At 47.3% G+C, this 26,993-nt stretch overlaps 2 protein-coding genes across 2 annotated transcripts; one reads left to right on the top strand and one right to left on the bottom strand.

The window, feature by feature from the left end:
- Positions 1 to 9,413: 9,413 nt before the first annotated feature.
- Sec61b (SEC61 translocon subunit beta) lies at positions 9,414 to 17,340 on the bottom strand. Its single transcript, XM_075967252.1, has 4 exons — positions 17,220 to 17,340; positions 16,992 to 17,089; positions 12,486 to 12,587; positions 9,414 to 9,678 (listed from the first exon to the last, which is right to left on the bottom strand). Exons 1-4 carry the CDS (start codon positions 17,220 to 17,222, stop codon positions 9,591 to 9,593), a joined length of 291 nt encoding a protein of 96 aa, XP_075823367.1. The 5' UTR covers positions 17,223 to 17,340; the 3' UTR covers positions 9,414 to 9,590.
- Positions 17,341 to 17,615: 275 nt separating this feature from the next.
- Positions 17,616 to 22,486, top strand: Alg2 (ALG2 alpha-1,3/1,6-mannosyltransferase). The gene is made up of 2 exons (XM_075967253.1): positions 17,616 to 18,021; positions 19,824 to 22,486. Exons 1-2 carry the CDS (start codon positions 17,674 to 17,676, stop codon positions 20,721 to 20,723), a joined length of 1,248 nt encoding a protein of 415 aa, XP_075823368.1. The 5' UTR covers positions 17,616 to 17,673; the 3' UTR covers positions 20,724 to 22,486.
- The last annotated feature ends 4,507 nt before the right edge of the window (positions 22,487 to 26,993 follow it).

Below are 26,993 nucleotides of genomic sequence, written 5' to 3' on the forward strand. Positions count from 1 at the left end.
CAAACCTCTTTCCAGGGGCCTCAGAAAGGCAAGAACGAAGGGATACTTTTCTTCTAGAAACTGGATGGGAAGATGCCAGCTCAGCTAAGAACATGGGAGAGGGGAGAACACGGAGCCTAGGAGAAAGTCCCATGACCTATACGTGCCTCATATGATAATGTTTCCCTAAAAACTGAAGGAACAAGACCCCACTTTTTAAGTAATGGTATCACAGAGAGTGCTCTCTGAACGCTGCCACCTCGAGCTTAGACAGAGAAGCCCAGACCCCAGAGGACAGGAGACTGATGAAGGTCACAGGGTCAAGATGAGGATAGACCAGAGTGAGCAGGAACCAGGGCCAGCACCACCCCACACCCCAGCACTGGGTCAGACTGTCAGCAATGCCTGTCTCAGGGCTCATGGCCAGTCACAGCCTGGCTTTGTCTCAGCTTTCCCTGCAGACTCAGCTGCCCCTCAGACCTCCTGGTGCCAGGCTGAGGTGGCATTCTTCCCAAGCCAGGGTTTCACTCACTGCCTGGGCCAGTAACGGGACCTCCTTCCTGCCTTCTGATGTCACCTCAGCTGCCTCGTGTCTGTGCCGGGGCCATGGAGCAGCTGGCCTTCGGCTGGCAGGCAGGTTCTGCTCTGAGTCAGCCCTGGCGAGTCCACGAGGATCACCTGCCCTCCAGGAAGCTTGGGTTTTACTGCCCCCTTACCAGGTACTGCAGGAGGACATGCTGAACTCTACCAGGGCTTGAGAACACGGTCAGGCTGCCGGGGCAGATGGGAAGAGAACCTGAGAACCATCCTGGCAGCGTCCCTCTCCTGAGGGTGACTTCAGGACACAGTGAAGAGACAGGGGTCCCAGCTTCCTGCTCACATGAGAGGTAGAAGGGACTGTCCTGACCTTCAAACCCCCAGCCAATGAGGGTCTGAGAAACCAGACCAGCTTAGCAGGTACAAGTTCTGAGGGGCAGACTCCTCTCTCCCCCCAGCAAGAGTCAATCAATGGTACAAGAGGGTAACTCCCCCACTGAGGTGAGAGGCTGCTGGAGCCACACTTCCTTAAATTCAGACCAAATTCCCCAGGCACAGGGCAGAACGTGAGGGCACCGAGGAGAGGGACTAAGGCCACACAGCCCTCCTAAAGACGGGGAAGATCTGAGCCTTGCTATCCAGTCCCTTCTATTCTGCAGATGATTTCAGAGCAGGGAGGGGCAACCGTGCCCAGCCCCAAGAAGGGTCTCGGAACAGCTCTGCCAACCACTCAGGCACCTTCCCGGGATGGGCAGTAAGAACTGACGTCTTTCCTTAGTCGTCTCATCAAGCCAGAAAGCTGAGCCACATCGAGACTGCGTGGAAATAAACTCAGGAGACTCCATGAACCCTCACCGGCCGTGTCTTACTCTCATTTCTCTTTACTTCAAGACTAACAGTAAGCAGTAGAGCCAGCTGTCTTCAGAGGACCCAAAATGGGAGAGAAGGGGGTTGCTGCCTGTGCCAGACTCTGTGGGGTCTCACTGCCTGCCATCTCTGGTCAACAGCGACATGTGCCTCATCATGGGAAGGTCCTCGTGGCACAAAAGAGACCGTGACCCCTGCCAAGGCAGCCACAGAAAACAGCTTACTAGGAGAGTGGGTATAGAGAGAAAAAGGGCTCTAGCCAAAAGCCTCAGTTCAAGGACCAGCTGTGCCTTGACACTGAGAAAGACACTGAGCCCACAGGTCTCGGTGTTCCCACCCATGCTGTGGAGCTGTAAACTCCTGAGCACCCCTTCCTAGGGTGTTCTGAGGATCAGATGAGGGGGACGGATACTCAAGGAAGACAGACTTCTAGACAGGAAGGAGAATGGTGGTTTCCAGCTGCTGAGGAGGGATGGGGGTTGAATGGAGAGCTGGAAGACAAGACAGCATCAACTCAGATGTCAACACCACTGAATGCCCTCTGGAGATTAAGCTTCTCTATGGACCATGGTCACTGCCCAGGCCAGGGGAGAGAATGAGAAAGCGGAGGGGGAGATGTCCAAAGAGCAATATAGTCCTAGGCCAAAAAGAAATGGAAGCTGCCTCCCCCACAGGCCCAGTACCCAGCCTACGATCACCCCTGCAGTCACCACTCAGTGCTGCACTTGCCTCATGAAACCGCTGCTGAAGAGAAGAGGGACCCCTGAGACTCAGCTGCTAAGAGAGAATCCAAGTGAGACTTGCACAATGCACCAGTCCCCATGTGTCCCCCACATCACACAGCAGGTGACCTGACTAGCCTCGGCCTTGACGCAGCCATGTCTGGGGCAGGCACAGCCTGGGTTTCCATCAGCTTCAGGGAGCGAATCCTACTGCACCTGTGTGCACTTGGCACAGGTTGTCCCTGAGTCACCTACACAAGGGGACCCCAACTGTGTGACATACAAACAGGTGACCTTGGGCACCTGTCCCTGTATGGAGATTAGCATCTATGACATGAAGGCATTCAACCTTGAAGCCCCTAGGATGATCCCCAAACCAAGAAGGGACAAAAAATGGTGGCATCCATGTACTATTTAGTCATCAGGATAAGCATCGCAACACACTCGCGCGCACACGTGCACGCGCGCAAACACACACACACACACACACACACACGAGCATGAGGACTCGCACATTCTCCTTCCCCTTATTATCCTCTTCTCTCCCCTCCCCAACCCCTCCCCCTTTCCCCACCCTGCATCCCTTCAGTGGAGCACAGAACCGAAGCAACAGGACAGCACTCATCACAAGGACAAGCAATGGCCCTGTGTTTTACGGTCACAGCATGGTTACAGCGTGCTTCGACACTGCTGGCCTTCGGTGTCACAGTCCCTGGGGGATCTAATTCCGGGGGATCTGGCCTCCATGGACACCACATGCCCGTGGCACACAGACACGCTTGTAGACAAAACACTTGTGGGCATAAAAAGTATCTAATCATTTTTAAAAATGAAATCTAGCATTACCATAAAATAAAATCTATTCATGGCTAAGTGAAGTAAGGAAGTCAGCATCTGCATCTAAACACACATGCAGGATGAAGAGAACTCATTACTGCACACGCCCTGTCTGGTTAGTCACCATGAGGGCACAGTTTCTTTGTATTTGCCTCTTTAAATTAGCCCAGGACTGTTTGGGTCACTCCAGCAGCAGGCTCGAACCCCTCACACCCAGGTACCCAGGGACATTCACATCAGAAAACCTGCTTTCAACCTCAAACACAGTTTCCTTTCAACCAAGATGAAATAATCCCAGTAGGGATGCCCAGCATAGCCTGAGCATGTGACAGGAAGCCACTCATACCAGCAGGGCCTGGGAGGGTTTTATTAGACAAATCGAACACTTTATTAACCACCCCAGGCCTCCTCATAAATGCAGTCTATGGCCGAGTGACAGGGACAGAACCCCCGGGGAACTCTAGTCGCTTTATTCTGGTATTACTGAGCATGAATAAGCAGGGCTAGAAGGTGAGATTTCTGCTCCTCAAGAGCCTGAGAAAAGGGAGTCTCCAGAGGCCCCGCTGGTGTCTTTGGGGCCATCTGTAAAATGTGCCTGGATTAGCCTCACCCCTTCAGAGTCTGTACACTGTCAGCTGTGCGAGACCCCACAACCCAGGGCCTGGGGAAGCTGGAGTCCGGAGCTCTGACCTGCACATCACAAAGCTTCCCACCCAATTATCTCCAAACGGCTACACCGTTCCCTAAGTGACCATGGCTGCACAGGGAAGAGCTGCCTGTCACCTGCCTCCTGCCCCTGGAAAGCAGTTTGACCCAACACTTGTGCAAACTGAACTGCCACCCACACTGCCACGATCTACAGAGTGACCCAAAAAGACAAGGGTTGTCCAGGGCAGGAGCTTCCTGCCATGGGGTGCAATCCAGAGGCTGGAGAGAGGGTTTGCTAAAGAGGTGAGGTGGAGAGGGAAGGTTGCGCTAAAGGACTTGAGTTTTGGTCATGTGAGGCAGGGATTCAGACTAAAATAGGACCAAATGCTTGTTACTGATATCATCACTGAAGGCCGACCCTGTGGCGGGAACTGTGCTAAACACACTACAGGTGGCTAGACGCTCACAAAAGTCAACATAATAGCCCTCTATTTAATTATACCAATTATCCACAAACGGGAACTGGGAACTGCGGAATGGGTCTCTGAGGCCCAGAGCAAGGCTCAGAACCTGTGTTTTCTGCTTCTCAGGATGAGGTACCTATGCAGAGGCTGGGACGCGGTAATTAGATCTGAAAGGGAACCAGCCTGGAATTTTGTCCCCAGTTTCCAAGGGGCTGTGAAAAAGACAATATAACCGGATAAAAAGCAGGGCCCAGGGGTCTCTTAAAGGTGCAGGGGCTTCAGTATAGAGAGCAGGAGGAAGGGGTTGGAACCTGTTGTAAAACTCTGGCCTTTTTGTGATACTGCTGTAGCCTTCTAGAACTCAGAGCAACTATGATTAAACTCATGGGACCCTCATAGAACAGGAGGGGTCCACAGACTCACAGATTCAAGCCACCCCCTTTCTCCTGCCCCAGCTGCATGTATGTGGTCACGGGAGTGAGGCTATGGGAGGTGGAAGGCTGACTGAAGGGGACACTCTAGTAAAGGCGACTTTGGGGGCCACTGTCCATGCTTGGGTGGACTTCAAGAGTGACTCATACTCTTGCCAGGCGGTGGTGGGGGTGCACGCCTTTAATCCCAGCACTCGAGAGGCAGAGGCAGACGAATCTCTGTAAATTCTGGGCCAGCCTGGTCTACAACAGCTAGTTCCAGGACAGGCCCCAAAGCTACAGAGAAATCCTGTCTTGAAAAACAAAACAAAACAAATAAACAAAAATAATGGCTCAGACTCTCACATTACACAAGAAATCCATCGGCTCAGCAGGCTGGATTTAGGCGAAACTGTCTCTTTGACCTGTCTTTGATGCCCTATAGCTGGGGTGACCAGACATTTGTTTGTGTTACAAACCAATCCAGTTTCCTAAGAGGACCATTCCGGAAAAGGGAACTTCCAGCCAGTGTCTTGTTCCTTTGAGCCACAGTCTGTGCTCCTGGGGACCTTGGGTGGGCAGGCCACGAGGCTGAGCCAGCCCTGTTTTCTCACCACCCACACTATCCCAGCAGAGCCTTGTCTCTCATGGCTGCTGTCCTAGGCCGCTCCTGGCCTGAGCAGCCCTGAGAGGCCTGGGTTTCCCAGCTCTGCCTAGAAGCTGACATTATAGTCAGTGGGAGGTGGGAGCTTGGCTCCCTCTCTCTCAACAGTGTTTGTCCTCAGAGAAGGTCTGGGAAGAAGGATGGCCACTCTCTTTCCTTCCAAAGATAATTGGGGAGATACAGAAAGAAAGCACCTGTGTTCAAAGGCAAAATGACCACAATTAATCTCTAAGCAAAAGGCGGACCGCGGCGTTCTTAAGAAAACAGCTTTAGGAGTTTAACGACAACCGAGAGAAGGAAAGCGAATTAAAAGAAGTAGTAATTAAATCAGGAGAGAAGTTTTTGTAAAGGGGATGGTAAAGGAAATTAAAACCAGTAATACTGAAAAATGTGGTGGACAGGGCTGGGGGGAGGGCCGGGCCTGGTGAAGGAGAAGGGGGGGCAGGGCTGGGGGAAAGCAACTGGGCTGAGGGGCATTAAGAACAGGGTCAGGAGATAAACCCCTTGAGATCATGTGGCTAGCATATCTGACCCAAATGATGCAAACAGTGCCTGATGCATCCTAAGCGTTTTAGGAGCCTCCCGGACCACCTACTTGTTCAGTGATTCATTTATTTACTTTTTTTAAAATTGGAATAATTCAAGGGACAGAGTGTAGATTAAGGCTCATTACAACAAAAGGACACATGAACATCATCTGAGAAGAGCCAGGTAGACCCAGGTTGAAGGCAGATCCTGCTCGGGTCTCCTAGAGGCTACCTCTCCTAGGTAGGACCCAGCATGCTTTTTTCTCCAGTACCGGCAGATGTGATAACATGAGTCGTGTTTTAGCTCAAGAAGTTGGCTAGGCCCTTGGGTCCCAGGGTCTCTTATGGGTGCTGGTCACAGAGGCCCCTTCTACCTGGTGACTGATAAAATCCATGTTTCTAGGCTCCAGAGGTGGCTCGGGGCTTAAGTGTTTTAGCCTCCTGGGCACATAACCATGATCATTAATACTAGAACCTCAACTAAAACTCCCACCTGATTTTGACATTGTCCCTAACATGGCTTCTTCAAGGACTTAGAAGGCTTAGCCTGAGTCAGTGACAGCAGTTCATTTTGCTGGCGCTGCTGCCACCAAAAGCAGTTAGAATTACAGCCCATGTCAAGGGTCCTGGAAGCTTCTCTGAGCCAATGTCATCTTAACTCAAAGATCTAATGTGTTAGGATTTCAGAAGTGCTAAAATAAAACCCAGGCATGGTGGCACATGCCTGCAATACCAGCATTTGGGAGACAGAAGGGTCAAGAGTTCCAGGCTAGCCTGGCTACAGAGGGAGCCATGATCTAAAATACACACACACACACACACACACACACACACACACACACACAGAGAGAGAGAGAGAGAGAGAGAGAGAGAGAGAGAGAGAGAGAGAAAATAACAATATATTTTTAAAGAAATGTGATACACAAATATCTTTCTGCCTAGAAAGAAGGGAATTCTGAAAAACAGTGTAGCATGTGGAAGACCTTATGCCAATCAAAATAAGGCCACAAACACAACAAATGCTGTAGGATTCTACCTGTAGGAAGAACAGTCACAGCGTGAAGACAGTGATGCCGTTAGCTGCTGGGAGAGAGCAGTTTTGCAAAGTGATCCATTTGGGAGGTGGATGGGGTGAGCATCCTACCATACATACAAATATACTGAATACCACTAAATAATAAGTTGAAAGTGGTTAGGATGATAAATTTTATATTATGTGTGTTTTGCCACCAAAAAAAATAATTCTTTTGATAAAAAAGAAAAGAACAGCTTGAACACTGTGTTTCTCGGCAACGGTATTAACATTGCACCACAGAGCCAAGGAAGCTACGGAATAAATGCTGCACATCTTTACGTCCAACTCCCAAGATCCCTTCCTTTCCTTCTGCCAACTGAAGCATTCCCCATCCTGCCAGCGAGAGCAAGCACCTTCTAGCTCACTGGTTCAGAAAACGCAGCAGCTTTTGGGTACCACTGTGGACCAGGCTAGACAGGACAATGAAGTAGAGAACATCTATCTGCCCCAGAGACAGACAGACACACACACACACTGACAAATTTCTTTTCCAAATTAAAGTCCTAACTTTTAGCTATATTTGGTTCCTCTATGGCAGTGCAGGGTTAGGAAGTAGAATTCTACTGTTGATATTATTGCCTTTTTTCCCAAATGAATCGGACTTTCTTTTCAGTGCTTCAAAAATAAAAATACCTATTTAATGAATTAAGAAATTCACAGAATCCAAGAAAGCCAGTTTTTCTGTCCATTTTTCCCCCAAGTAAAATGTTTCTTGCTAAGATTTAAAATCTTAAATCTTAAAAAGATTAAAAATGCAAACTCCCTGATATGTCTCCCTAAGGAATCTTCCATGGAGCTATGAGATGGCTCCAGGGTAAGGGAGCTTGCGGCCAAGCCTGATGACCTGAGTTCCATCCCCAGAACCCACGTGGTAGAAGGAACCAACACTGGCAAGTTATCTTTTGATCTCCACGTGTATGCCACATCATACAATAACCTCCCCTAACACACACACACAAATAAATGCAATTTCTTTTAAAGAAATCCTATAAAGAAATATGCTGTGTAGCATGTGCAAGGCTCAGGGCCCGAGTGCTTGTAACATAAGAGGCGACACTATTTGGAAAGAGAAAGGGGGCAGCCAACAGAGAGGCGGAACAACACGGCATTCGTAGAAACAGCAGGATGAAATCCATCAGTTTGTACAATACACTACGTAAGTAATTCAAAGGGACACATTTATACTTTTCTAAAATGTGACCCAGAGTTACAGGCAGCGGTGAGCCACCTTATGTGGAAGCTGAGATTCGAACCCAGGACCTCTGCAAGAGCAGCAAGTGCTCCTAACCACTGAGCCATTGTGCCAGGCCAAAGACTGTATTTTTACTTTTTAATTATGTGTGTATGTGTCCATGGCAGCAGTGCATTTGGAGGCCAGCAGAGGGCACTGGGGCGCTGGAGCTGGAGTTGCAAGAAGGTGTGAGCCACCTACATGAGTGCTAGGAACAGAAACGGGTCCTCTGCAGGAGAAGTACACTCTTAACTGCTATCATTCCTCTGGCCTCAAGATTTTGTGGGTTTTTTTTTAATGTTTCTTAATGTATATTTTTATTTTATTTATAAAATAAATATGGCACACGTGGAGGTTAAAGAACAACTTGTAGGGACCAGTTCTCTCCTTCCACTATGTGGGTCCCAGTTGGGCAGCAGGCACCTTTCCCCACCTGGGCCATCTGGCCAGTCCCGGGTGTTCTGTAACCTATACATCTCTTCAATACTGCAATAGCAACGGACAGTCAGCAGCTTCCTCCTCTCTCCCCTCTGGCTCCAGAGCATGGCTGGGCGATTCTCGCTCATGCCAAGTGGGGCAGCACAGGTGGCGTGGACTCAAAACTTACTTTTGGGCAGAATTATTCAGACTTAGTGTAAAGTCTTTAATTTTCAATAAATCCAATTCCTCAAATTCTTTCAAAGCAGGTTTAGAAGTGAAATCTGTGAGTGCTGGGTGGTGGTGCACACCTTTAATCCCAGCACCTGGGAGGCAAAAGCAAAGGGATCTATGTGAGGTCGAGACCAGTCTGGTCTACAGAGTGAGTTCCAGAACAGCCAAGACTACACAGAGAAACCCTGTCTCAAAAAACCAAACCAAAAAAAAAAAAAGAAAGAAGGAAAGAAGGAAGATCTATGGATGGAAATCCCTGATGGACTCTCAGAGAAGAAAAAAGCAAACAATTATCTAAACTTCAGACACAAAGGACTGAAGGCGCCAGGCGGGGGGGGGGGGGGGGGGGGGGGCATGCCTGTTCTCCTGCTCAAGGGGTGGAGACAGGAGGATGGCAAGTTTCAAGACAGTCTGGGCTACATAGCAAGACCCCATCTCAAAAAAGTAAAAACAAAACAAAAGAACAGAATGAGCAGATATCTCAGCCAAGATTTTTGGTTTCTGATTTCTTTGACTCTTACCCTCAGCACCAGCTGCCTCCTCACACAGATCTGCCTGATGGAGTCCAAGGCATACTTCTTGAAAACCAAGTACCCAAAATGACAATCACCAGGACAGAAATACCTTGGGGAAAACATGCCAAGGCCAATTAGAGCATCTTGGATTTGAATGACTCCATGGCTGTATGGGAACTGTCAACCCCACACAGAATGAGCTCTCTAAGAAAGGCTGTCTACCTTCTCACTAGCAAACCTGAAGGCAGAGACTGAGGGTCTTGCAGTGAAGCACCAGCAACCAAGCTCCATAGAAATCAATTCCAAAGTTTATTAGACATAGAAAAAAACATTTCTCAAAGTCAATTCTTATTAAGTTCTCTGTAAAATAATACACGTGAACACAAAATCACTACACTTTTGGTCCAAGATATGTTGGGTTTTTTTTTCTTCTTCTTCAGATGACAGATGGATATAGCCAAATCTATGAGCGCGTGTACTTGCCCCAAATGTGCAACATAAATACAGAAGCGATGAACAGAAGACTCATCACCAACACTGGAACAGGGCCACTAGAATGAGAAGAGAAGGCATACTTCAGGAACAAGGTGTGCTTAATATAAGATGGCCTGAGGACAAGGTGGGGACATTGTTTATGCTGTACACAGGAATTCCCAAAATTGTTACTGCTGCAAATCTGTGTGCACTCCTTTGAAGGAGGTGCAGCCTCCTCTCCTGTGGAAACAGCAAATTATACACAAACAAACCCATCTGATGCCCTGGAGGTCACCTCTCAGATTCTCTAATTTTGTGTACTTATTATTAATAGGTTCTACAATTTAAAAAAAATTTCCAAACTTTTACATACAAATGATTCATTTACAAAACTTCTCAAATTAGCATAAATTAAGTAACAACCTTTTCTATCTAACTATAGTATGAGACACACAGATGAATTAACCCATTATATAATTTACAAAATGCTTTTAAATCTATGATCCCATTCAGCCTGCACAAACACATGCCAAAAATGAGACCATATTAATCCATTTTACATTAAGGAAACCCGAGGCTCATATGGATTCTTTTCCAAACACAGACTAGAAGCGAGAGGCCTGAACTTGGCCTCGCTGACTGCACCCTTTAGGCTCCTTTTGCCTGTTGTGTTAAGACAAGGTCTTTCTCTGTAGACCTGGTTGTCCCAGGACTCACACTGAGACCAGGCTGGCCTTGAACTCAGAGATCCACCCACCTCTGCCTCCCTAGAGCTGGAATTAAAGGTGTGCGCCACCACACCCAGCAAATTTCTAATCTTCGTACCACATTCTGTGCAGTGTACGCTGCTGACTTATATTCATGGGCTCCATGAAAAAAAGGAATAGATTTCCCCCATCTGCCCACCTTTCAATCAAATGCTTTTTCCTACAGAGAACTGGCTTACATGTTTCTTACTGGGAGGGCCTCTGACTGTCCACAACTGTGAGTATTGCCCACACCACGTTTGAAGAATTCTCACTTCACCTCCCAGATACAACTAGGGAGTAGAGAGCAGAGATTTCAGAAAAGGCATCTTTAGTCATCAAAGCATTGTCAGGACCCAGGGTGAGGTAGCAGCAGTACCAGATTGGATAACAAACAATGCACACAGAGATCAAGGTCTCTGCTCCATCAGTCTGAAGTTTGCACAATTGAAGAATAAGCAAGTTTAAGAGGATATGAAGGAAGCACCACTATACTATGCTTGAACTTCCTCCATTACTGGCAGGCACCACTGCTAACAGCCAGCGCACAGAGCTAAGGATCCAGCCCTCAAGGGCCAGAGCCTGGATGCCTATCCCTCACAAGCTTGCCTGTGGCCCATTCCTTATCTTTAAGTCTGTCTCCCATCTGCAAGACGGTTACTATGATACCCATCTTAAGGGTTGCAGACACAGAAGCAGACTTATAGTGGGATCTCAGGAAACCCTATTATCAACCTGAAAAACCTTACTAAACCCCCAGAATGAGCCAAAACAAGCTCAAAGATATTGGCTGACAGTAGATTTATAGGTAGGAATTCTCGAGTGCGTTCTTTCATCAAAGTATATTTCTCTAATGTTACTGGGAAACTACTTATGAAACTTGAAGGGACAATTTCTACCAGTTCCTGAGAAAACCTAAGCAGCACCCCCAAAGGACTCGCAGGGCAGGTGTGAGTCAGACTTGCCCAAACAAGGGCTTCCCACCTTTTTGAGAGATTTAAAATGAGTTCCAGGGCCACGAGGAAAGAAAATCACCTCTAACAATCATCAAAGGCTGTCAGAATGCCACCAGCCAGAGAATTGCTCCCTAAATACACATTCACAAGTCACCAATACACTTGCGGGTTGAGGAGGGACAGGACCAGCTCGGTGTGGTCACACACATCTGTAATCTCAGTGCTCAGGAGGCTGAGGCAGAAAGACGGTGGTTTCAGTTTAGCCTAGTACCCAGTAAGACCTTGCCCCAGAAAGAAAGGGGAAAAAAAAAGAATTAAAAAAAACGGTATAAGGAAAAAAATTCAATAAATGAATTAAACCAAAAATCTTCATAAAGTAAATCTATAATCTAAGCCAAACTGATTAAACCAACTGCACTTTTGTCTCTTTTTACCAGACAGGCAGCAGGAGAAAGCATGGGCCTCAACAGTCAGGCCTGTTCTGCCCCCTGTCAATTGTGTCGAGTACCTACCTCACTGCCTGAGATTCCACATCTGCAAAACGGCGCAGCTCCTACCTCAGGGCTGCTGGTCACATCAGACACAAAAGACACGAAGTTTTCCTCAAAACAGCAGGCGCTACACAAAGGAGATCTGCTGCTGTTACAGGAAACAGCAGGGAAGGGCACCCTAGTACTAGACACCCTGGCCTAAGAGGTGAACACAGGACAGAAGTTGCCTGGACAGTCACTTCTCATCGGCCCCTGAGTTCTCCCAAGCCTAAGCTGGGAAAGTGATGCAGTCACCCTGACAAGGAAGCCAAGCAACTTTGGGTAATACAAAGTAATGGGAAATTTCCATTAGGCTTTAATAAAATCAGCCTCTCCCTCAGGGAAACTTTGAAAAACCACCCAATTCCCATTCAAATGGCTCCTCCACTGCTCAGTGTGGGGCAGCACCTAATGAAGAGAGATTCCCTCTGATTAAGCAGCTCCCCTCCAGTCTCTGCAGCCATCCTTTACCCTGACACAGCCACAGGAGGCCCTCTGTTCTCTCCATCACTCCCAGAAAGGTGTCATTCAGTCCTAATCTGTCTAATCAGTAGATGGACAGACAAGCCAGACCCAGCCCAGCTGGCACAGCCACAGCTGCAGTGTACCGTGTCAGGGACAGCTCTAACACTCAGTCACCAGGACAACTTACACTTTGAGCCCTGGGGAGTCTTCTGTGTAGAATCTCCACATCCCTCCAGTCCCTGCAGAGGTGGTGCGGCCTGCACTCCGCGTCCCACAGCTGGCATTTTTTCTGAAAGGGATAAAAATACCATTAGTAGCCTTTTAATAACATATGCTTACAGTATACAGCAACAACCTGTAAAAAAAAAAAAAAGCCTTCTTTACTAGAACAAACTCAAACCCTACCTTTGCCAGTCGTCTTATGTTCTATGGACTGAGAACCAGCACCTGTCATGTGCCAATGTGCACAGGAACTGCCTTTGCCATCTACAAGCAAGAACAACTAGCTCAGCATGGCTAAGCTGGCATGTGAACCCAGTTCGGGTCCCAGAGCCCGTCTGCTGCCTACACCATCTAGCCTTCTCAAAGGACAGTGTGCCTGTTGGTCTTCATAGGAATGTCTGTGAAACTAAGTAATAAACCCCATCTATAAATGCCCTTATTCTATAATTCCATTTTGAAATGACTACTTTAAAAATGGCTTAAAATAACTGTGTTTGCTGCAAAAATTAAGAAAAATCAATAAACTTTATGTCAAGGTCCCCAGAATGGAGAATGCACACAATGAATGATTACTTTGAAATGTACATGAGCTATTTTATATACTGACCATAGGTCTCGGAAAGGGGCAGGGTATGAAAAGCAGAAAATACATAATTAGAAATTTTCCTATGCAAAAGGATGGAGCTGGTGCATAGAGTCATCACGGTAGACAGAGCAAAGCAATGAGATGGACACTTAGGACCAGGGACAGGCCCAGACTCTCCTAGCAATTACCCTCCTGGGGGCAGGGGGTATTGTCCAGCCCTGTGCTAGAGCGGCAAAGCAAGGGCCTGGGCAGCAGGTGGCAAGAAGAGATTCCAAAAGAAATCCTTTTCAGCCATTTATCGTTATGCCGAAAGTGTTCAGTGTGGGGAAAGAAAGAATGCACCACCCCACCAAATCCCAATATTCCCCCCTTAAAACCCCATTCCTGGGAGGGGGCTGCTGATTCTTGATCAGTCCAAAAGGCTACCTCACCCCAGCATGGTCTTGGCATGACATTCTGAATGTCATGGCTATAGCCAAGGGAACTCATCCTGCCATGTGGGTGGGAGAACAGAGCCTTGGTTCCAGGCTGGCTTCAGTTGTGCTCATGACAAGAATTCTGAAGACGGTCAGTACCAGATTGTTTTGGGGGGTGGGGAGGGTGGGGTTTGAGACAGGGTTTCTGTCCTGGAACTAGCTCTTGTAGACCAGGCTGGCCTCGAACTCACAGAGATTTCTGTGAGTTCTCAATATCTTAATATCTGGAATTTCCATTACTTCTGCATGAACACTCTAAAGCATCATCACTCCTTTCCCTCCTTGTAGCAGCTTCCTTTTCCATTGTATTATGCGGATCAAGAACTCCAAGCCCAGCTGAAACTTAAATTCTACACATTTCTTCTCTGAGGCGTTGTTATTACTACTGTTACTTCATTCACCAGCTGTGCAATAGTAAATTAAAGACTCCATTCATAGCCATATCCGTAAAAGTTGCATCTGTCACGTCACCTACGCACTGATTGCCTCATTTTTATTTATCATTCTTTGACAATTTGATAAATAAGTGCCTTTTGGTTCTTTAAAAGTTCTCAGATGGGCCGGGCGGTGGTGGTGCACACCTTTAATCCCAGCACTCGGGAGGTAGAAGTAGGTGGATCTCTGTGAGTTGGAGGCCAGCCTGCTCTACTGAGCGAGTTCCAGGACTGGTTCCATAGCAACTGAGGAAACCTGTCTTGAAAAACCAAAATATAAAATAAAAAATAATTAAATAAACGAAGTTCTCAGATAGCCAAACTTCCCTATTAATTCTTCTTAAACAAAAAACAATTCCCAAGGATCAATCCACACCTACAAGCCTAGCACAAAGAGTCTCTGAAACCCCAGCTAGCAACAACACAGGAGCCAGGGCCGTACAGGTACACCGTCACTCAATACACTTCCTTTAAGAATCTTAGTGATGCAACATTCGCAGTCACCCAGGACCACCTTATCACTCTGAGTTCTAGGAGAACTCCCGTCTAGAGCTGCAATCTGTGGCACGCATGTTTAAACCACCCAGTCTAAATTCACTGCATAGACTTAGATTTTCCTACAGTAGTCAACAAGAAAGGTCCCTCGTCTCTTCTTTCATGGATGGTTTGTGTTGTGCTTTGTGTGTGGTGCTAGAGACCAAGCCCATGGCCTTACAAGTGCTAGGCAAGCTCTCCACTACTGACCCTCCATATCCCCAAGCCTTCTTCTCCACCTTCTGAATGATAGTTTTAAAGTTCCCTTCGAGTTTTCATGGTCTACTCCTCTCTAGAAAAAGGCCTTTCTAGGTGTTCCAAAAACACAGTAACAGGGTTGACGGATTCCTTCAATTAACATTTATTATGGCATTACTTAAGACAGGAACTGGGAAAAAGGACATGGCCAGATTCATTATTGAAGCGGAGGAATGAACATGAGAGCATAAAGTTTCCTACTATTAACAAAACTACAACACTAGCACCCGGGAAATGAAGGCAGGGTGGTTATGAGTTTAAGCCTGGGCTACGTGAGTCTAAAAAGAAACAAAGAAATAAATAAATAGTTGAGAAGAGGGCAGACCGAATGAGGATATGGAGCTCAGAAAATGGTAATAAGTTCAGAATTGCTGGATCACAGGAGGAGGGAGAGCCCCAGGATTCCTCCACAGGCTCCCTTTTTTTAACATGCAGCCACCAGAAACTTGCAGAGAATCTAAGTGGAAGACAAACAGCAGGCTGGGGGATGGACAGTGGTGGAAATGCAAATCAAAACAGCTCTGAGAGTCCATCTTACACCAGTAAGAATGGCCAAGACCAAAAACACTGATGACAACTTATGCTGGAGAGGATGTGGGGTAAAGAAAACAACACTCCCGCATTGCTGGTGGGAGTGAAAGCTGGTACAGCCCCTTTGGATATCAGTGTGGCGATTTCTCAGAAAATTAGGAAACAACCTTCCTCAAGATCCAGCAATACTATTTTTGGGTATATATACAAAGGATGCTCAATAATGCCACAAGGACATGTGCTCAACTATGTTCATAGCAGCTTTGTTTGTCATAGCCAAAACCTGGAAACAACCTAAATGTTCCTTGACTAAAGAATGAATAAGGAAAAGGTGGTACATTTACACAATGGAGTACTACACAGCAGAAAAAAAAAACAATGACATCTTCAAATATGCAGGCAAATGGATCGATCTAGAAAACATCATATTGAGTGAGGTAACCCAGACCCAGGAAGACAATTATTATATGTACTCACTCATAAATGGCTTTTAGACATAAAGCAAAGAAAGCCAGCCTACAATCCACAACCCCAGAGAACCTAGAAAACAAAGAGGACCCTAAGAGAGACATACATGGATCTAATCTACATGGGATGTAGAAAAAGACAAGATCTCCTGAGTAAATTGGGAGCATGGGGACCATGGGAGAGAGCAGAAGGGAAGGGGGGAGGAAGGGAGGGAAGCAGAGAAAAATATATAGCTCAATAAAAAAGGAGAAAAAAAAAGTCTGAGGGCTAAACTGGATTGACAGAAATGGAGGAAGAGAAGTAATAAGAACGTCTTCCAGTGAAGCCTGGCATATGACTGGACAGAAAAGAAGAAGAAACTAAAAAACGAAAGAAAGAAATGACTTGAGTTTCTGGATTTCTGTAAATAAGCATATAGAAAGGTCATTTAAAAAATAAGGAAGAGCCAGGTGGTGATGGTGCATGCCTTTAATCCCAGCACTAGGGAGGCAGAGAGACAGGAGGAATTCTGTAAATTGAAGGCCAGCCTGGTCTACAGAAAGTTCCAAGACAGTCTCCAAAGCTACACAGAGAAACCCTGTCTCGAAGAATCAAAAACAAAACAAACAAACAAACAAAAAGGAGACACTGAAGCTGGAGAAATGGCTCAGAGTACTTGCCACTCCTGCAAAGGACCCCAAATCAGTCGCTAGCACTCACAAGGTAGCTCACAATCATTCCTAACTGCAGTTCCAGCTGATCTGATGTGCTCTTCCGACATCCGAGAGCACCAGGCAGGGACACGATGCACATACACACACATGAGCACACAACACACACACTAAAACTAGATCCAAGACACACGAGCAGCTGGGGGTGGGGAACTAGGGTGCCAGGCTGTTGTGTAAAGCAAGTTTTGTTAAACTGAGTGTGTACTGGACCTCTCGGTGAAAGTCTGAAAAATAAAGCCCCAGAGACACCAGCCTTATGCCATCGCCTTTCCCAAAGTTGTTACTAACCCTAGTCTAACTCAACTTCCCTATAACTAAAGTGGTGTGTGCAACTGATTAAGGAAAGGAAAACGAAGCCTCCCTCCTAAAGGGCCTTTAACTACTGGATGGCCACGTCAGCTCGGGCTCACCCGGGCCCTGTGAATCTTCTTCCCATCCTGGACTTCATCCCGCAGTGCGAATTCCTGCCCTTACCTCTGCCGGACCGTGGATCCCGCCGCCCGTGCGGCCACCGCTTTGCTGGGAGAGCGCCCCGAGGAGCCCACGTTGGTGCCACTGGGTGTCGGACCCGGCTGCAGAAAGAAGCAGACAGACTGTGAGCATCGCCGGCCCGCTTCAGATCCCCGGCCCGCCCCCACCCGGGAAGCTGGGACAAGGAGGGAGACCAAGGCCAGGAAGAGCCAGAAGCGGGGAGCCGCGCACCATGCTGATGCCAAAGAAAAGCGGGCACGGGGAGCGCAGGAGAGGAAAGTCGAGAAGTTGCCAAGCACTCGGAGCACCGGCGGAGACAGGCTCTGGCACCGCCCCCAGCCGGCTGGCAGGGTCCTCGCAGACTCTAGGACGTCTGAGCTGTCCTAGGATACGCCTGTATAAATTACGCTGAGAACAACTGAACCGAGTGAAATACGACAAACCTTTAACGTCTTTAATTTTATCTTAGAGCCTTTCATGGGGACTAATATCACCAAATGAGCCGCTTTAGTTGTAGCATGCGGGCGATTTAGTCAGGCATTTTCTTAGCGCCCACAAGTTTGCCGCTGATGTGGCCTAAACCGACGCACGCGTCCCAGGGCCCGGTCGGCTTTCAGTGGCTAGCGGGGCCAGGGGCGGAGATTGCCGGGGCTCGCGCGCAGGGAGTAGGCGCGGCTGCCCGGCCATGGCCGAAAACCTGTGCCGAGCCCGGGCCCGGGTCTACCCTCCGTCTGTACTCTTCCTGCACCCGGACCTGGGCGTGGGCGGTGCCGAGCGGCTAGTGCTGGACGCGGCGCTGGCGCTGCAGGAGTACGGCTGTGACGTGAAGATATGGACCGCGCACTACAACCCGAACCACTGCTTCCTGGAGACCCGCGAGCTCCCGGTGCACTGCGCCGGGGACTGGCTGCCCCGCAGCCTGGGCTGGGGCGGCCGCGGCGCCGCCATCTGCGCCTACGTGCGCATGATCTTTCTGGCCCTTTACGTGCTGTTTCTCTCTGGCGAGGAATTTGACGTGGTCGTGTGCGACCAGGTGAGGGGGGCGGGACCCCTGGTCTGGGTTTTTTGGAACTGTCCCCAGCGTGAGTCCCCAGGAAGAGGACTGTCTCCAGTTTTAGTATGGATCCTTCAAAGTGGCAGATCTCAGGAATCCCACCCGCACCCCTTTTCGTTAAGGGCATTGAGATAGGGCTCACATGCCTGCATTTTAAATGCTTCGTCCTGAGACTAAAGTAGTTGGGTCGGGGGGGGGGGGGTTCCCTCCAAGGAACACGAGCATTAAAAGTCACTTTCTATCACTCCTTGTGTCTCTAACTCCATTTGTTCCTTTCCGTTATTCCTATTATTGTTTCTGCTTCCTGGTCCCATCCATCCCACCCTCTCCAATCTTCCTCGTCCCGCCCACTCCAGGATTTGTCAAGCTAAATCTATTATATCCCCATTAAAACTTTACTATTGTCCCCACTGGTCTTGGAGAAAAGTCCCAATTGTATGTTTTGCTAAGTGGTCCCAGACTGTCCTCCCAGTTGGACACCTCCTTGCCTCTGCCTCCCAGATACTGGGTTTACAATGTAAGCCACCTTGCTGATTTGAAGTTCCAAGTTTTTGGTAAATAGCATTCAGCCCTATCTGCCCCATAGCCATACCAGACTTGTTTCGTAGGTGTTTTTTACATTTCAGTTTGGGGGTTGGCCGAAGATTGGTGGGTATATTTATGTCTGTACAGCTTATGGAAACCGTCAATGTCAGGTGTATTTATGTCTGTACAGCTTATGGAAACCGTCAATGTCAGGTATATTTATGTCTGTACAGCTTATGGAAACCGTCAAGGTCAGGTATATTTCTCCATCAGTCGCCACCTGAACGTTTGAACCAAGATCTCTCATTGAACCAGAAACTGAAAGATTTGGCTAGACTTTTCGGCAGGTATGCACTGCCATAGTCTGGGTTTATGTGGGCAGTTGGAGTCAAACTTAGATCCCCACTCTACCACCTGGAGCCAAGGCCCCAGCCCTTCTTTCTTTTTTTTTTTTTAATTGGGAAGTAACGTACTCAGGAGTAAAAATTCAAATAGGAAGTATAATGTAAAAGTTCCCTGTTCCCTCCTTGAGAGAGCCACTGTCAGCAGTTTCTTCTGCTTCCTTCCAGAAGTGATACGTAGCTACGGTAGCATATATGTGTCTGGTCCTGGCTACATCTTACTTGTACATAATTGGGATTCAGTTTGCCAGCTGTTGGACACTGCAGAAATTTGAGACATCCATGCTTATTGACACTCAAGATCCACATCTGTCTTTCGGTGGCTGGAAAGTCCCCTTTATTCAAATGTACCATAAATGTTTCCATCTTCCTTAGGAACACTAACATTGCAACCAGGTGTTGGGGGGGAGGGGGGAGAGAGACTAGGTATGGCATTCTCGTACTGCACAAGATGGGATAGCCTCACACTAATCTCACTTCTTACGCATGTCCTCTGAGGAAACTCCTTAGGGATGCTGGGAAAGTTGTGGGTTATAGAGTAGTTCATTGTAAGTGTCAGTAGCCATTTCCAAATTTGTCTTCCAAAGGTGTCTATACTAGATTACCCCATGTTCTTTTCTACAGTGGACGCTACCGGCCCTTGTGCTCTAACTAAACCAACAGGTACAAGTAGCCACAATTGCTCTGGGGTTGCTTTATTATGATCCTGAGTTGCACCGAAGCACCCTGAGGTGGTTATCTTCATGGGTAATGTAGATGTTTGCCCAGATCCTATGAATCAGTAATACCAGGCAGCTGGGCTATGGCAGTTGGCATGGCCAGTCACTTACCCACTGTCGGTTTTTCCTTGGTTAGGTGTCTGCCTGTATACCTGTCTTCAAACTGGCCAGACGGCGTAAGAAGGTCCTATTTTACTGTCACTTCCCAGATCTACTGCTTACCAAGAGAAATTCTGCTCTGAAGCGGTTCTACAGGGCCCCCATTGACTGGATCGAGGAATACACCACAGGCATGGCAGATCGCATCTTGGTCAACAGCCAGTACACAGCTTCCGTCTTTAAGGAAACCTTCAAGACCCTGTCTCATGTAAACCCTGATGTCCTCTACCCGTCCCTGAACATCGGCAGCTTTGACTTGGCTGTTCCTGAGAAGATAGATGACCTAGTCCCCAAGGGGAAACAGTTCCTGTTCCTCTCTATCAACCGATTTGAAAGGAAGAAGAATCTACCTTTGGCGCTGAGCGCCCTAGTCCAGCTTCGTGGACGGTTGACTTCTCAAGACTGGGAGAGAGTTCATCTGTTCATGGGCGGTGGTTACGATGATAGGGTCCTGGAAAACGTGGAGCACTATAAGGAGTTAAAGAAAATAGTCCAGCAGTCAGACCTTGAGCGCCACGTGACCTTCCTGCCATCCTTCTCAGACAGACAGAAGATCTCGCTCCTCCACGGCTGTTTGTGTGTGCTTTACACCCCGAGCAATGAGCACTTTGGCATTGTCCCTCTGGAGGCCATGTACATGCAGTGCCCAGTCATCGCCGTCAACTCAGGGGGGCCCTTGGAGTCTGTCGTCCACAAGGTCACAGGGTTTCTGTGTGAGCCTGACCCAGTGCACTTCTCAGAGGCAATGGAACAGTTCATCCACAAGCCATCCTTGAGAGCTACAATGGGCCTGGCTGGAAGAGCCAGGGTGGCAGAGAAGTTCTCCGCTGAAGTGTTTGCGGAGCAGCTCTTCCAGTATGTCACCAAACTCGTGTAGCCGGGACACCTCTAGAGCTCAGGGCCAGTATGCGACTTGCACTGCAATCCTTATGGGTTGTGGAAGCAGCTCTGAAACCAGAAAGAAGGAGCTAGAATCTAGTGCTAGTAAGATCATTTTTTTAAATAGACTTGAGTCTTGAATGTGAGCCACCTGTCCACCACTCCTACCTGTGATTTTCTGAAAATATCCTTAATGCTGTAATCATTCCAGATCTCGTCAGCGTTGTTGAAAGAATGGTAGACACCTGCTGCCAGCAGGCTATTTTAATTCTGTTTTCCTGGATTATTGTTCCTTTATATATAAAGGTGTAATCATCTACTGCCTTAATTGGCTTTAATAGTTTAGGTCTTGCCATTGTCACAGTTGATTGATTTGACTTGAGGGTGTAATGGGAACGGGCAATTGTGGGTTTCACGCTTAGTTCTCTTAAAGTGTTCTCTGTTAGCTGTTAGGAAAGTTTCGTTTCAATTTTGCCTGGATCCATAACAAGAATGCTCAGTATTATTTATTGGTGGTTTGTTTTGTTTTGTTTTTTTTTGCGGGGTGGGGGGGTGTTTGTTACTGCAGCTGGACAATAAATGCTGTTTGACATAGGAAGAGAATAAAATATTAGGTCTGGACCTCCATGCTCTGATTTCGCCTTATTAAATAAGGAAACCCAAAGTCAGAAAACCAGGGTGAACTAGACAGTTGACTTGAAGGAATATCATCACACACATGTCAACTTGCTGTGTCAGAGATTACATGTGTTTGGCCTCATTTCTTTGAGCCTGTGGCAGACATTCATGGTAGAGGAGGCAACCAGGAAGCAAAGAGATGTAGAAAGGGGCCAGTGTCACCTCCTAGAGAATGTCCCTAATGGCCTAATCTCCTTTCCCTAGTCCTGCCTACTACAAGTTCTCCCACCTCCTAGTAGCAGCATGGGCTAGGGACGAAGCTTGCAGGGCACAGGCCTTTGGGGGATGTGTTAGTCAGGGTTCTCTAGAGTAACAGCACTTAGAGAATGAGTCTATATATAAAGGGGATTTATTGGAATGACTTACAGGCTACAGTCCAGCTAATCCGGAAATGGCTGATTGAACTGTAAACAGAAAGTCCAAGAAGCCAGTACTTGCTCAGTCCTCGAGACTGGATGTCTCAGCTGGTCTTCAGTATGCACTGGAATCCCGAAGAAATAGGCTCTGATGCCTGTGAAGAAACGGACTGGCTAGCAAGGTGAGGACAAGAAGACAAAGCAAAAGCTCCCTTCTTTCAAGCCCTTATATAGACTTCCAGCAGAAGGCATGGCCCAGATTAGAGGTGTGTCTCCCCGCCTCAAGAGGGAGGATCTGCCTACTTCAAATTAAGTAAAATTCCTCACAGGTGTGCCCTCTGTTTTTGGATTTTAGTTAAATCCAGATGTAGACAGGTTGAGAACCAAGAATGACCCTCAGAGGGACATTCGGCATCTAAACTGTATACCAAACATCATATTCCAGACATGTTTCGTAGTATCACTGAGTCTCCAGGTCTCTTAGCGCTTTGTGTCTGTATTCTCCCAGGTGTAGCATGTCAGTGTTTCCTGTCCTACATCTAAATGTCTCTATGTAGAGCTTGTTTGATCCTCGACTTGCCTCTCATCTTCCGTATCCCCGTGACACTGCCCAGTCATAATCGTTCATTGTTTACCCGTTGCTTATAAGTGCAAATATTAAAGCAATCTTCAATTTGCCTTTAATGTTAAATTCACTTGTAAGAATATAATAAATTCCAGTACTCGAGTGGTCCGTTTTATGGTTGAGAACACATAGCCAAACAGCCTGCCTGCCTTATTAGCGAGAAATAATCTCTACACACCTCAACTTCTTCATCTGTGAAGTGGGCTAATCATTCTGTTGGCCTGTGGAAGGGTGGTGCTGGCTGTGGCAGATTTCAACAGTAGACACAGTGCAGAAACAATACTTGGTGTGTGCTCTATAGACGTTAGCTGCAGCCACTGCCTTTTGTGGAGGCTGGAAAGAACTAGAAGTTTCATGTGGGCTCAGGCCACTGTGAGACAGCTTTGTTGGGGTTCCTTAGAGGTGCAGTTTTCATTTAAATCTATCTCAGGAGTGTTTTTACCAGGTGGCACAGTGCCAAAAGGAGCTTCACCAAATACGGATGTCACACCTGGTTCTGTGGAATTTGTTTTCCTTAGCGTTGGGAATAACCCAGGAAAGTGGGTCTTCCCCATGTTGCAGTTTGGTTCTTGTGTGTTTTAGAATTACAGCCTTTCAGGTAAACCTGGTGCCTCTGACCATTTGATTCAAGACTGGTGGAACTGGTCACATGATCTGTGGCAGCTGCTCACTCCAAGCACAAAATCTATTGCTGCTTTGAGTGTTTATCCTTCTAAAATGAACTCTGGGTTCCTGGGACTTGTCTTCATTGCCCTGAGTCCCATGGATAACAGAAGACTCCATAGGCCCGGAAGGATGACATAACCCCTGCCTGCTCCAAATACCTTGTCTGGGCTCCTGGATAAACAGCTGAGGATGGAGCTTTGCCTTCAGGGTGTCCAGAACTTGCAAAATTGCATCCAGTAGGGAAATAGCATGGAGCAGTGGCCTCGCCAATAGTAATTCTACCATTAGGGAAGCGGCCCTTTTCAGCTTGCTCTCGGAGGAGCACGGTAGACATCCATTTAATCCTTAGGAATAGGAAATCAGTGTTCCTCTGCAGAGTGAGATCCTTCCTTGAAAAATTTTTTAAAGGATCTTGCCATTAAAAAAAAAGGGAGGGGATGCTTTTTTAAAAAGAAACTAAAAACAGTCCTAATGTTCGCTTGTTTTTAAAGCATAGTATCAGACTTTAATGTGTCCAGCTAATGCTCTGAAATGTACATTCACTTCTCAGAATCTCAGAATCTTACTGTTGTGTGTGGAAATCGCTTCAGCTTTTTGCCCCTGTAAAATAGCTCAGTGAAAAGATGACAGACTTAAATTCTAAAAGCAAATATTTAAAATTTTAAACAGCAAAATTAGAAGGCAAAATCTTGGGGGGAAAATAGACGTGAAAAGAAGACTGCACTGCCTGGCCTCACACACGCATGTGAGTGCACTTTTCACAACAGCAAAAATGATTTGCCTTCAATGATGATGTTCAAACCAAGCTACCGCATTAACCAGCTCGCATCTAGCCACACTGCAGGTTTACTTTGCATTATGAATCCAGAAATCTGAGGACATTTCAGTTCAATAGCGTGAAACAAAGTTATGTGTGAGGTCCTCGGAGCCAGTCACACTGTGGAACGTGACCTTAAGGCTTGCAAATGGCTGGACTCTGAGCTCCAAGCCAAAGAGGGGGGATTTCAGAAAGCTATTGGAATAGATCATACAGTCCAAGGGAAATTAGGCATATGCAGATGTGATGGTTTAAATGAGAATGGCCCCCAGAGGCTCACAGGGAGTGGCACTATTAGGAGGTGTGGTCTTATTAAAGGGGATGTGGCCATTGAGGTCTCACACGCTCAAACCAGCCCCAGTGTCACTCTGTCCCTGCTCCCTGCTGGTCTGGATGTAGAACTCTGCTCCTTCTCCAGCACCGCATCTGCCTGCATGACACATGCTTCCTGCCATGATGACAGTGGAGGAAACCTCTGAAACTGCGCGCCAGCCCCAATAAAATGCTTACCTTTATAAGAGTTGCCATGATCGTGGTGTCGTTTCAAGCAATAAAATCCTCACCAAGACAGCAGGAATGTTGCTAAGCTTGAGATTCTAAATGATCCAGGAATTTAATGCCACAGGAGCACACTTTCTGTAATGTCCCATAGCCTTTCACAGTAGACAACCTTCATGGCAGGGAAGGTGGTCCCCAACAGCAGACAGTCTTACTGGTTCACCCAAAGGGAGGCAGCCCCCTCTCAGATGTCAGTGAAGAACTTCCGAGCCACTCTTGGTTCAGGGGACTTTCCTTGCTTCAGTAAGAGAGAGATATTCTCCAGGCTCAACTCACCTAACCTGGAGTCTATCGGCTAAGGCCAGGACCCAAGGCCACCTAAAAACACAACTCAGCCAGCTAGGAGCAGAGCAAGGAAGGATTAAGCAAGCTGTCCACGGGAGAGCTGGGCAGACAGAGCAGGTGGTCTCTCTAGTTCTCAGCACTACAATCCTTAAAGACACCCCCAACGGGCCCTGACAGCAACCCAGCGCTACCCACTTACACTGTACCCATTGTTCCTACGACCAATCTTACCAGCTTATACTTAGGACCTGTCTGTCATGTGCAGGAGACTGGAGAAAAAGATATTAACAGCTTCACATTCCTGCATCTCTATAATTCCACATCATTGACAGTTTTATTCTTGGAGCAGACCTTTTCTTTGCTCACATCTGAAATCATATTTTACCCATTTCTTAATTTGTATAGGTTTACACATCTATTGTGTGTAGAGGAATGCATGCACCCATGCTAAGGCACACATGTGGAAGTCAGAGGACAACTTGAGAGAATCCGTTTTCTCCTTCCACCATGTGGATTCCAGGCCTTGACGTCAGGCTTCAGGCTTGACTGATGCAGGCCTCCAGCCTCCATACCTTAGTCTTGATATTTAGTTTTCATTTTATCGAAAATAGATTCTTTTCTCATACAATGTAGCCTGACTAGTTTCCTCTCCCACTACTCCCAGTTCTTCCTCCCCTCTCTTCCAGATCTACTCCTTTTCTGTCTTTCATTAGAAAAGAACTGGCTTCTAAGAGATAACAACCAAACATGGCAAAATGAAGCATAATAAGATAAAGCAAAACCCATCGCATGGAGGCTGGATAAGGCAACGCTACAGAAGGAAAAGACTCCTAAGAGCAGGCACAAGAATCAGAGGCCCACTTACCACTCAAGAGTCCCATAAAAGCACTTAGCTTAAAGCTATAATCTATACACAGAGGATCAGGTGCAGACCCATGTAAGCCCTGTGCTTGCTACTTGGGTCTCTCTGAGTTCATATGAGCCTTGTTTAGTTGATTCAGTGGGCTTTCTTCTCCTGGTGTCCTCCATCCCCTCTGGCTCATGCATCCTTTCTGCCTTCTCTTCTGTGGGTATCCCTGAGCTCTGAAGGGAGGGATTTGATGGAGACATCCCATTTAGAACTGGGTGATCTGAGGTCTCGCTTTCTCTCCACATATGTCTGGCTGTGGGTCTCTGTATCTGCTCCCATCTGGTACAGGAGGAAGATTACCTGATGACAACTGAATAAGGCATTGCTCTATGAGTATAGAAGCATATCATTAGGAATCATTTTATTTGAACATTTTTTTAGACCAGTAATGTCTGGTTTTACCCTATGTCTCTGAGATTCCTAGTCTTTGGTTCTTGGTTACCCGAGCAGTGTGGGGTATGGATTCCATCTTATGGAATAGGTCTTAAGTCAAATCAAACAATGGTCGGCTACTCCTACAAGTTCCATGTTAACCTTGCTCTAGCGTATTTTGCAGGGAGGACAGATTGTAGGGCAAAGGTTTTATGGATGGGCAGGTGTTTACATTTCTCTTTTGGTTGCTTTCAGAGTATATTCCCACAAGAATGGACAGTGGGGAGTCTATCCCCATGGATAGGAGACCTCGTTAGGAATGCTTTCGCGTGTTTTAGCAAGTTTCCACTTCACTACTTCCCACTGCCTATCATCCCTCAAATGCCCCTCGGTTCCAGCTGTGTCTCCCTGCTTCCATCAATTGGCCCTATATCCCCTTCCTGTTCCCATCCCCACCTGTGCTAAGTCTGCCCTGAAAATGGATTCTATTTCCCCCTCCCTGGACACTAGCCCACTCGAGCATGTGGCTCTGGCAGGCCTTGTCTTTCTCCCCATTTCCTCTGCTCTGCTAAAAACCATTACATTCCTAAAGCTAGCACTAAGGTCTGTTATTAAGTGGTGATTTGGCCACTTCCTCCTCCTGAGGCTGACTAGCAAAATCCAGCTGCCAAAGTATTGAAGTCCAGAAAGCAAACGCCCCCTTTGATTTACCTAATGAATATGCCTAATTAAAATTAAACACCTCATCCTAACACAGGGTTTCCCCCTTTACCTTTATAAACAGCCATTTGCCTATGTGCCACATCTGTCTCCTCTCTATCCAGAGGTAGCCCTTTGTTCCTCCAGGACAAACACCCATTCCCCCTTTCCCTTGTTCCCCTTCACCTCCTCCATTTTGTCCCCTATCTCCTTTACCACCACACTCCAGTCCATTCTAACACAGACCTCACCCTCACCTGCAAGGTCATTTCCTTCTTCATCCACCCTCTAGTCCCTTCCTC

Source organism: Microtus pennsylvanicus, chromosome 3 (genome assembly GCF_037038515.1).
Source record: "Microtus pennsylvanicus isolate mMicPen1 chromosome 3, mMicPen1.hap1, whole genome shotgun sequence".
Lineage (NCBI taxonomy): Eukaryota > Metazoa > Chordata > Mammalia > Rodentia > Cricetidae > Microtus > Microtus pennsylvanicus.

What these genes read in the sequence shown, in the direction of transcription:
- Sec61b (XM_075967252.1), bottom strand. An exon ending in GGATCCACGGTCCGGCAGAG is followed by an intron (nt 12,588 to 16,991) that starts GTAAGGGCAGGA and finishes TATCCCTTTCAG; the next exon opens with AAAAAATGCCAGCTGTGGGA. An exon ending in GACTCCCCAGGGCTCAAAGT is followed by an intron (nt 9,679 to 12,485) that starts GTAAGTTGTCCT and finishes TTCTCATTCTAG; the next exon opens with TGGCCCTGTTCCAGTGTTGG.
- Alg2 (XM_075967253.1), top strand. Translation starts at nt 17,674, where the DNA reads ATGGCCGAAAACCTGTGCCGAGCCCGGGCCCGGGTCTACCCTCCGTCT. An exon ending in ACGTGGTCGTGTGCGACCAG is followed by an intron (nt 18,022 to 19,823) that starts GTGAGGGGGGCG and finishes TTCCTTGGTTAG; the next exon opens with GTGTCTGCCTGTATACCTGT.